The sequence below is a fragment of the Nipponia nippon genome, unplaced genomic scaffold (genome assembly GCF_047370975.1).
Source record: "Nipponia nippon isolate SJK-2023a ecotype South Korea unplaced genomic scaffold, ASM4737097v1 scaffold_3, whole genome shotgun sequence".
NCBI lineage: Eukaryota > Metazoa > Chordata > Aves > Pelecaniformes > Threskiornithidae > Nipponia > Nipponia nippon.
Genome location: NW_028262347.1, coordinates 33,992,093 through 34,004,328, shown reverse-complemented (window position 1 = coordinate 34,004,328; position 12,236 = coordinate 33,992,093). Strand labels below are relative to the sequence as shown.

Genomic DNA, 12,236 nt, shown 5'->3' with positions numbered 1-12,236 from the left:
CTGCTGTAAATGGGAAGATGTGCAAAGGTTCCTTTACAGGTTTGTTTTTAATTTCTTGTTTCCAAACAAGATTGGAGAACTTCATAAAACATAATAATCCCACAGAAGACTCATGTCACTTTGATATCAATTCCATGATGGGCTTGACATGCAGACAGTCAAGCAAATTCAAATATTATAAACAACATTATAATTTCTGTTCATATAGAATAAGATTGCTAAAATTAGGCTGTGTGGGAGGTTTGCACCAACGTACATGCACATGCACCAATATACACATCCTCTCTCCTCTGTTACTAATACCTCTCTACCTGACATCATGGCTTTTTCTGATGTTCCTAGGCTTAGCTGCCCTTAAACAATGTAATTTCCATTGACTGATTCATACACTTTGCCTAGAGATTTGCACTGCAGAAGCAATCTCATTAGTCTCTTTTGCTCTGAAGATCTAAACACCAATCACCACACCTCTTAATTCTCCTCGTGCAATCAAAGCATGTCGTACAATGCCATGCCCTCTGCTTTTCCTGAAAGCTAACAGAACCAGTCTAGTTTACAAACAGCCTCCCCTTTCCAAACTGCCTCTGCAGTCTCTCACAGTCTCTCTCCCGTTCTTCAGTGATAACTCCATCCACCACTGGAATCTGCTGTGGCACAATCCAATTATGCTTCTGTTGCTGAAAAGACCTGAGAGGGCTTTGAGTTCACAGAAAAGGATCAGGATTCTCATGCCTCTTGAATCCAGCCATTTCCATGCTTTATATAGTGCTGCATGTAACAGTATTTTTCAAAGAAATGAGAAAAGAGGGACTGAAAAAACTGAACATTATCTAATGTAGTGCAACTTGTATGCAATCTATGACTGGAGCTCTAAGTCACATATGTACGATGAACATGACCCCTTTTGATTCAGATTAGCTTATGCATCATCTGTCCTTCCATAGTGGGATAAAGCTGTGGAAGCCCATTAAAAAAAAAGGGGTCAAGCTAAAGGTATTCAGAAATAGCCATCAGTTTTATTACTGATTCACAACAAATTCACATTAATTGTCAACATCAGGCAATGCACCAATTCTGCAATGTCCTTACTGTAATGTATGTACAGACGATTTCCTCCGTACTTGCTTCTCATGGCCACCATTTCACAGAGCAAAATTTGTCTCAGACAAACCACTGACATACTGAACAACATGCTGAAAAAATCCTTGATCCTTTTTTTTTTTCTTCTGTCTGTTGTACAGTATGTTCCAAATATATGGAGGACACAAGACAAATTGACAAAAGTCGGATGACCCTTCTAAGACTATTCCTACAGTTTTACAGACTTAGTCTTAGCATCTTACAGTCATTCATGCTTGAAACTATTCCTATAGTGCTTTCTCCTAACACATACCACAGTCCTAAAATTTATCCACCTTGGCTTGTTTCTTGCTTATGTCAGAGATTATTGCAGTCACTAGTTACATACAGTGCTGAGACCTTTACCATCCGTGTTTATGTGATAGGTGACAAACAGGCAATGTTGCCTGTGTTAATGGATTCCTCTAAAATTATGTTGATTCTTTTGCGTAAACAAACAGAGGTATCAATGAACCATTAGAAAACAAAAATTTAGATTAATTAAAACCAATTCTGCAAGCTTAGAAATCATGGACTTATTTCCCCAATTGAAATGAATGTCACAGTCATAATTGTTAAAAATTCCTACCCACACTAATCATAAAGACTAATCTTACTAAAACTAAAAAAAAAAAAAAGGAATTTACTTATTATCACCTTGTGTTTAAGAAATGTTTTTCCTGAATAACAAAAACATGTGCACCTGCTTTATTTTGTTCCCAGTTAGCTGTCTTTTTCTGGTTCGCTTTCACTAAGCTGATCTTTGGGTTGCCCATATTTCAGGAGAGAACCTTTAGAACAGTTATAATCCAAGTGAAAACTTTATTCTTCTAAATCCTAAATTAGAGACAAACTTAATCTGATAGTTTCACATCAAACAGGCTACCTTCAAATTCTGAGATGTAACTGGTTTGCTTTCTTTCTCTCATCTCCATTGCTCTTTGTCACATCTTTCAGTGAATTTTTCTTTTTTAATCCTTAGACTTGTTTATCTGTAGCTGTTACTCACTGTTTCACCAGATAGCAAGCCATGATGTTATTTCACAGCAAAGCAGGGCCACCGTGCTGTCCTCACAGAAGTCAATGGCAAAATTCCCACTCACAGCAGAAGAAATGAAATATTGCTCTGATACATTTTAACTGAAACTCTTCTGGACTCCCAGCTAATTAAATACCCTGCCATTATGCTACTTTGCCTTTGTTAACTTTCTACTTGTCTGGGTTGAAATACTTGAATACTTCAAGAAATTGACTTTTCTTTCTTCTGTTCTCCTCTTTACCTTGAAATCAACAAACATATTCCTTTTCTTTTCTTTTAAAATGTAATATTACGTTTCTTACCATCCATGCTGTGACAAAATCTCCCATCCAAGTCCCAACTGCAGCTACCTTCATGAAATTTTCATTCCTGATGCCCATGAAGTCTGTTATAATGTATGCACTGTGGAAACAAGAACACAGACTGTAAGCGATACACGTTTGCTTAATGCTGTTACAAAGAACTTGCTTTAGTGACAAAATTTATTATTAGCTGTGAAAGATTTCCCATTTCTTTCATAATCACTTTTTCTGCTAGATCTGAGTCTTGACATAGAACTGAACCAGGATGGGCCAATTCCAATTAGAAATGGAAATGTGAATCTGATTTTACAGCCCATGTCTCTTTTGAAGGTGCTAAAATAATGATAGGCAAAGGCTTTAGGATTATGTAAGGCTTCTGGAAATATAAACTATTTTACACTTTTTAGCTCTTCCTTTGTACAAATGGAACTGCAACATTCTCAGAATTGGTGACTTTGCAACATTTTTATGAAGAAAAATGAATATATTTAAGTTCTCTTTAAAAAGATAATTGAGGCACTTGACTTTTCACTCTACCAGTTATACAACCACATGTTTTTTTAACAGAACAGTGTAAGCAAGCTTTGCTGAATTTCAGTGAGAAGCCGCTGTTTCTTGATTTATACAATATATTTTCATAGATATATTTTACTTAAATCCAAAAGAAGCATTTCCCTTCTGCTTAAATAATGCAACAGATGATGGGATTTAAAACCTCACACAATAATTTGACCTCTACTTTCAAGTTCATCAAGATGCTACAAAGACAACTAAGAAGGTAAAGTTACTTGTGCAGGATTAAAACCTTTGTGAAAAAATCATGGCTTTTAATATACTCATCCTTTGCTAAAAGACTTCTATAGTGTTTAAGAAGAGATGATTCTCCTCAGAAGCTAACACATTGAATAATGATAGCAATTATAACTTCCCACGTGGTACCTGTGTTTTCAAGATAGCTGTAAACATTGCTTATATAATGTTATGCCTATTTAAGGGTGAGCACAACTGACCCAGTTGCATGTAACAACTTCCTTGAACATTGCACTATCCATTATTCAAATCTTACCATTATTATATACCAAATGTTTTAACGTCTGGGAGCTAACGGACCATATCCCTGCAACTGGATCAGTGCAAGCTGATCCCACTTTCTGGGGCAGTCCTATTAAAATCTAAATATTTGATCAGGATAGAGGATCTTGCTAGCACAAATCCATGCACAGCACTGCATCACTTCTTAGATACAAGTTAATATGTCCTAGAGTAGAAATATTAATGCCATTGAAGAGTTTCATCACACATGTAAAATGGCATACCCTAATGGCTCTTTTCATTATACACATTTCATGACTTTACAGCTAATATATCACTAACAAAAATACCATCTATTTTTTTTTTCCATCTGTTGAACAGCACATAAATGCTGGCTCAGATTTTCTGCTGGAATAAAAAAAACCAAAAACAACACTTTTTTTTTCCAAGCTATTTTTAATTACCTTCCACGTAGTTAAGGAGATCATCAATATTCTAAATTCACCGTGTTGTAAATAAGGATGTAAGAACACAAGAACAGCTACACTGGGTCGGCCTAAAGTCTTCCTGTTCTAATGCCCTGTCTCCAAGAGAGGGCAACAGCAGATACCTAGGGAAGACTGTGAGAACAGGCAAGCGCACCCCTCCCAGATATATTCTCCCAGTCTGTTTATAACTGGGAAACATTTGGAATTCCCTTTTTTCCTGCATCTTGGGTATTTCGTTCTTGTAGCATCTGTGAAGGCGAAAAATTATCAAGTCTGCGTTCCTTAAGAAGGTGTCTCATTAAAAAAGAAGGCACGACAATAAACATCAGTTGCGAGGACTGGCCCCCAAAAGCAAACCATATCTTTATCTTTTCATCAGTGTGAAACACATACAGAAACCCCACAGCTCTCACCTTTTTTACTCCTATTTCTCCTATGCATTATGCATGATTACGGGTGTACCGAAACTAAATGAACACTTGCACAACAATCCTGAAAAACAGGCCACTCCTATAGCCCCACTGCGTATAGTGGGCCTGCCACAGCCACCCATGGCAGGCTGATGTACACAAGACGGATTATCCAAAAAGGCTGAGAGGTCACTGAATGTAGGTATTAACAAGTCGAAGAGATATCAAACCAGACATAAGCTATTTTTTAACAGAAATTAAAGTTCTCCATGTAGTCACTTGTTTTTACGAATCTTAAAAGTACCTGAAGGCTTATAATAAGGTCAGATGAGCTGGATACAATACTTAAATACATAGAAAGGCCTTGAAAGCACCAGATCATTCTAACAGTCCTTTTTGTAATGTGAAACATGAACATTTGAAACATGAAAGCATCCAAGAAGCCTAGCATAAATTGTGCATTGGAGTCCATAATTAATGCCTAAGTTAAATATGCAAATTGACAGACCTTCAGGTAGAGTTAAAATAGCATATTATTATAAAGACACTCTTAAGAACATAATCTATGCATATTTTAAGTCCATTTACTGATTAAAATACAACTACAACTTTTTATGGAACAGGGAAAATATTTTTAGCACTGTCATTATCTTATTAGAAATAGTAATGAAATATACTGCTATTTTATTAACGATTTTATTAAGTATTAGCATTACATCCTGTGTCTTTTATGCTCTCTGTAGTATTATTTTCATTTCAAAACACAAAGAGAAATTGACTTTTTTAAAATATTGATTTTTGGCTGCTAAAAATGAAAAAACCCCTCCATTTTTAATTTTCAGGTTTTAGTTTAAATATAAATGAGAGTAGTTGACATTTTCAAAAAAACCATGCTTGCCTGATGATGTTACCAGGATATATATTTTAACAGTAACAAAAGTAAAATTAATTCTATTGTGGAAAAATCCCCACTTTTTTCTAGCTTTAGCTAGTGATTAGAGCAGTTTTTATTAATTGGTATCATGGTTTAACCCCAGACAGCATCTAAGCACCACACAGCTGCTCGTTCACCCTCCCCCCCACCCCCGATGGGATGGGGGATAGAATCAGAAAAAAAAAGTAAAATCTGTGGGTTGAAATAAAGACAGTTTAATAGGACAGCAGAGGAAGGAAAAAAAAATAATAACAGCAACAGCAATAATAACAATAATAATAATAATGATAAAAGAATATGCAAAACAAGTGATGCACAATGCAATTGCTCACCACCCACTGACTGATGCCCAGCCCGTCCCCGAGCAGCGATCTCTGCCCCCCGGCCAACTCCCCCCAGTTTATATACTGAGCATGACACCATACGGTATGGAATAGCCCTGTGGCCAGTCTGGGTCAGCTGTCCTGGCTGTGCCCCCTCCCAGCTTCTTGTGCACCGGGCAGAGCACGGGAAGCTGAAAAGTCCTTGACTGGTATAAACACTACTGAGCAACAACTAAAACATCAGTGTGTTATCATCAACATTATTCTCATGTTAAATCCAGAACACAGCACCATACCAGCTACTAGGAAGAAAATCAACTCCATCCCAGCCAAAACCAGGACAATTGGTTACTCTGCTTCCTGGCTAGGACCCATGTCTGTACCTTGCAGGAGGGTTAATAGCTGTTGGGTTCCAGTTAACTGTCATGGTCAGCCCGGATTTTCTATAGCTTGTCAAAAGGCTTCAGTTTGCTTTGCCATACTTGTATTCTGCAGCAAGGTACATTCATATTGCATGAATAGCACAATCTAAGAAAACACTGAGTGGAAAAACACAGCAGTTAAAGCTCATAACAGAGTAAAAAGCTCTTCAGAAACGGACAGGATAAGTGCAAATAATTAAAGGCTGAGGAGCCAATACTTGTGAATGTTATAGATAAAGGACAAGTTTGCAGTTGGGATTTGGGACAACCCACTGTTAGCCTTTGACAGTAAAACTGGAAGCTGCAAAGACAGGGAAATTGCTCTTTGCAGGCCAAAGCCTATGGAGAGTAGACCACAATTTTGACAGAACAGGACAAAACAGAGGAACCAAAAGACAAGAGACTTGAGACACATAGATCTAAAACAGTCCAAAAAACGCCATCGTAAGGTGCTGCCGACATCCGTGCTGCCTAGGTCTCCATGGACTGCAGTGAGAGCACAGACACTTTGGGGAGGTTTTAGTTGCCTTTTAATACCATTTTAGTGACCTTGAGGCATCTTAACTATGCTTCAGCTGGTTCTTTATACACTCTGGAGTATCTAAGGCACTGGGCTGGCACATAGCACACAGGGCATGTTCTAGGGTCTACAAGAACTGCACCCATAGAGAGTGGTAACTTAAGGCTCTTCGAAAAGGAGGGGAGACCTAGATATCTTTTACGTTGAATGATAAAAGTCTGTACATGTTCTTCAGTCTGATATGTGCTTTTCTGAGGTAGTTTTATTACCTTGCATTCCCCCTAAATAGCTGATTATCTCTATGGAACTCATCTTCCTTGGTGCACCTGACAAAATGAAATGCCTTGACAATGGCCAACAAGTGACAGCACGGGAGTTGACACAGGCTGTAAAGAAGTATGTGTGTAGATATCGCACCACAAGCTTCCATTACTCTTAATTTAGCAGAGGCAAGGAGTGTCAGAGTAACTGAAAACATACATAAAAGACTGCAGATATAGTTCCTGATCCGTATTTGTCACTCTAAAATGACAGAATGGTAAATGAGACATGTGATAGCACTCTACTCAGCTCAAAAGCTATCCCTCTACTGCGAGGAACTGAAGTCAGAGCCATAGGGAACTGGAAGATGCACAGAGACAAGACCTGCTGTCCTATAAATTGGCATATCATAATGAGAATGGCATAATGCATAGCTACCTACAAACAGTACAGAGAGCAGAACAGCTAGTCATACAGTCCCTAACTATCCCCAGTGCGCACTGTAGAGGTACAGATGAAATTTTTTCTACGACATCAGAACAAAGAGAATTAAAAGGCACTGAACCAGTTATTTTGTTTGACAAGACGTCAAAGAGGTAACAGCCACAAGAGGCTCAGCAGGCTCATCTCCAAGGCACAACAAAACCAGGGTGCAAAACCGGCTTGACCAAAGTGAGACAGATCCCTGGCACAGTGCAGAACACCTGAGACTGATGGACTGATGCTGTAACTGAGCATTGCTGGTTGGTAACTTATTTGTACACGTTTTTTTAAAACAGGCAACAGAACTGTGATTCTGAAAACCTCTGCTCATCAGTCTACAGGCCTGAGGGCTGCCTAACTTACTCTGGGGACTTGGCTTTTAAAGCTCCCAAGCCATTTAAAGTTCTGCTGCTGGGCATGTACAAGAGCTGCTCACTCTCCACAGCAATAAGCCATTTGGCTTCTAGCTCACATCCTATATTGATTGATATCCATAAAGTGGTTATTCCTCCACTTGGTTTGCCTGCGGAGCTCCATCTGTGAAGTGTTTTGCAAGCCTGTGTATAAGACAAGGCCCATTGAAAAATGCAGCAATTGCACTTCTGTCTGTTAATGTAGAAGAGGTGTATGCACGTAACTTAAATGGTGGGGAAGACGTGAGATCCAGTTCCTATTCCAAGGGACACTGGTTCAATGCTTTTTGAAGTTAGAGAATTGCATCTCACTGCCACTCTCAATAAGAAAACGTGATGACCAACTCCTATTAGGACAGTAGGTTTTTTGTATGTGGCATTCTCCAAGAGGATGAGAAATGTGTGTTTCAGCCTCCTTCAGGCGAGGGGTAACTGAAGCTGTATATTCCATGTCTTGTACAAGTATCGTCTTTCAGATATCAGACAGACATTCCCTTTCTTCTGCTTTCAGAGAAGTGGAATGGATGCCACTGGTCAGGATAGCGGTTTGGATTAGATCACAAGTACTGTCCTAATTAAGGTGCTTCGAGCAAGTTGGGACAGGATTTAAAATATATTCCTGTCCTTAATATAGCTCCTTTATTGCAAATTGTAGGAGTTTCTTGTTCCCTGTGTGGCTTTTTGTGGATCCTATGCCAACAACCCTCAAATACTTGATGCCCAATAGAGTCTGGACTTCTCTTTAGGGACCAGGTGGTATTCATACAGATTAACTTCTGCCTAACAACACTAGTCTTCCTAGGCTGTCTCCATAACCAATGGATTTGACAGCAATTCAGAGCAGGACGTTAATTTAGATGATTTTCACATAGGGCGTCGCTAAGGGCCAACAGCTTACTTCTATAGGATTTGCAAAAGGTAACTCATAATGGCAAGGCTACTGCCAGGGGATGTGAGAGTCTGCATCTCTAATGGGAAAATCTTAGGGATCTGCAAATTCAGAAGTGTTAAGGACCTCCACTATGAGAGGAATGAAGCCTCCTTGGGCTAAAGGTAAACTTTGGTGAGTGCTGGCACATACTCCCAGCAAGTTTAAATTAAAGGATTTGCTACACCTACATTTTTTTATGTCAAACCTTAAATGACTTAAATAAAATCAGAGACAACCAGTGGCTGAGCTGGGAGTTGAAGCCAGATTTCTCCCCTCTCAGATGAGCAACTTTCTCCGTCATTACGTAAGTGTTTTGATGAAAATGCTGTACTACCCCTACAGACTCCACTACAAAGCACTTCCTATGGAGAGGATAGTCTGGGAAAAAGCATTAAATGTGCCTGACAAAAGAAATCAAAAAATTGACTTTTCAAATTTATTATAGCCATGAGATATCTTTTCCAAATTTTCCATGATTTTTTGCTAGTCTTGTGCAAAGTGTATCATCACATGTGTATTCTGTTTACTCAGACAAAAGAAAAACAAAGGCTGCAGAGTGCATTTAGTATCTTTCTGCAGCAAATAGAGGTTACACTGCTCAGCCAAGGCCAGGTTGCCTGAAACACTTCTAATGCTGTTGTGCAAACAGATGAATGCTCACCTAAATATCCATAGCACAGTCTTACCAGCCCTCACCATGCACTCACACAGACACAAGCACTGCAGCTGTTTATATGTAGCTGTTCGTGCTTCCACTTAAACTCTATAACCACCGCATAAGCTGTTTTTTTCTGAAGCACTGAAATAAAAGGTTGCCTCCTTACATGCCTGTTTGATACTACAGGGGAGGATTAAGATATTTACTTACTGCTAAGTGAATTGTTTATTGAAAATTGTTTTCGTGGACAATCAAACACGTTAAGAGAACTATGGCAAGTTAAGAGAACAGTTAGCATCTCATTTAATAGGCTAGTAAAATTCTGCAACTAATCCACAAGACTGTAGTACATGCTGGTACATTACATGCCTTCTTTGATTCACTCCATTTGCCTATATACTATGATATCGAAATAATTTTAGAGTAAAAAGGTCCCAAATGCTAGCACAGGTGCCCAGGGACACGAATAGGACAAGTGGCCTTCGGCATACCCATTTTGAGGGTTTAAAGAAGATCTTGATTCATCATACTGTAACACACTCTGCAGACATACAAGTTTGCAGTCTCAGCCCTTGCCGTACACATCCTGGGAAGCATGAGTGCTAATTTTCAACAAGTTGCTAAAGAGCAAGCTAAATTATACACATGTAGATTGAAGGAAAATGTATGCTCAGAATTTCTAAAATGTTGTAAACTGGTTTTTTTTGGGAGGGGTTACATTTAACATTTTGTTAAATGTTGTAGGGTTGCTTATCTTAAAATACAGATAGTTTGTTTGGTGAGTGACATTTAAAAAATAGCTACTAAAATTTGAAAATAACATTAACAAATTTGATAACATTAACAGGAACTAAGGACTATAACAGGCAATGCATTTGGGAAGGTTAAGTTAGGTTAGTAATTTAGCAAGAGAGAGATGCAGTAAAACATTTTCTTTTAAATAAATACTTGCTTTGTTTTTAAACTTGGCGAGATACTGGCTTTGAATGATGCTGCACTGGCTGAACTCTTCAGAATGGGACATGGCTTACACACATCCATTCCCCGTGTTGACATTTCAGTACAGCTAAGAAGGGATAAGGACAGATGTGCAGCAATATTCTCCGAACTGGCAGTTGCAAGAAAAAAATGATTCACTTTATTTTAAAAAAAAAGAGAGAACTGCTCATATCATTGCCAGAATATAAACAAAATTAAATGATGTAGTTGGAACTTTACCACTTTGACCAAGTACTTTGATAACATTTAAAACTTCTGTGAATTCCAGCAAAAACTTCATACTTTCTATCCATTTGGGTTTCAGAGATGGCAGAGAAGTTTAAATGCATTAGTATAATGCTGAATAAACTAGTAACTGCAGTATTACTGCCATTCATAAAGGGGAAATTAGAACAATTTGCAGTTGGTACAAAACACTGAATGAACTCTGCTTGTAAGTAGTGGCCCAACTGGGAAAGGGAAAGCAGAAATGTATTTTAGCAAATTCTAGTAGAAACTTGTAAGTATTAGCAGATAACGCAACCTTACATATTAATCATTCTTTAACTTATTAAACTTCCCTGAACCACTGATAAGCAGATTTTTTTTAATAAATTAAAATAATGCAATGCCAGAAAACTACAAACAACATGTCGTAAGTTAATGAATTGGAACTGAGGGAACAAAGAAATGTCAGCACAGAATCTCTGCTGATAGATTCTCAGCAATCATAACTGAAAAGAATTTGAGCTGGCTCTGAAAAAAATTGTAAGCCCATAATGTAAAATAAAATTTTGAAAATTTCTTACGAGTTTACATTTTTAAAAATTTATTATAAACAAAGTAGATTTTTTCCCTTATTTAAGGACTATGTTTTAAGGCTTTATAAAGACTAATATTAGTTTGAATTCCAAGGGTCTGCCGTAGTGATCGGGTGAAGCAAGGACCATGTGCCTTCGTTCAGCATTTTATTTTCAGGAACCACTGATAGCCTGCAGCTGAATGACAAGTGGCCGAAGGACTGTCCTTTCAGCATGGACCAGGGGACTTCTAGTGTTTTACTGAACACTGGAAAACATTGCAGGAGCCTATATATTTGTGACTGGAACAAGGTGAGATGCTTCACCACAGCAAATGTTGGACCAGTATTTGAACCTCTTAGATGGAGTTTGAATTTGAGAAGTAATTGGAAATACAGATGAATGCAGCCTGCATATGGATGCTCATTTTGAAAGCAGCGGAGACTGACTCACCTTAAAATTTGCATCAAAGTATGTAAATATGTGGTGGAGGAGTGTAGTTGCTGCTGGATAGGCTAAAATGATATTTTTTTTACTACAGCAGTACAGTGTGGTAAGTTTTAATTTTGACATTTTTGTTTCCAGAGTTTTGCTGCAGAGACATGTCAGCGTATCTGAAGCAGGGAAGGCATCCTTTATAGGCTAGAAGGTGATTTCCCTGACACACAGGCTTTAAATGACAATTTCAAATCCATTCACATTACCTTTTACATAAGATATGAAGATATTTGATTTGGCTTGCGTGCTTGTACTGTCAGTGCTGATGGTACCTCTGTTTCTTTCTTCAAAGTTACAAGGAGTAAAAAATGGTCAGCATTTTACTATTATTATAAAATAGTAGGTCATGCAGAGTCTGCAGTCACTTGAAGGAACATATTGCTTTTAATAGACTGGGGGAAAAAAATTAAAAATCTGAAAATATGAACATATTTACAAAATGCAAAAAACTTGCTGGTTCTCAAATTGAAAATATTCTTGTGGTTTGATTTAAAAATTGAGTTATTTATACTTAGAAATATTTAGCTTGATTTTTTTTAACCGGTTTCTATGATCATTCCAGCTTTCTTTCCAAATCTGCATATCATAAGCACTTTCATTATTTCAATTTCTTTTGCTCATGTTG

At 37.9% G+C, this 12,236-nt stretch overlaps 1 protein-coding gene across 2 annotated transcripts in view; it reads right to left on the bottom strand.

Moving 5' to 3' along the window:
• TMEM117 (transmembrane protein 117) overlaps positions 1-12,236 on the bottom strand; it is a 221,629-nt gene that overhangs the window by 119,527 nt on the left and 89,866 nt on the right. For both annotated transcript variants that reach the window (XM_087764857.1, XM_087764858.1), the window contains exon 4: positions 2,461-2,560. In XM_087764857.1, the coding sequence (XP_087620983.1) occupies positions 2,461-2,560 (100 nt within the window). The remainder of the gene's footprint in view (positions 1-2,460; positions 2,561-12,236) is intronic.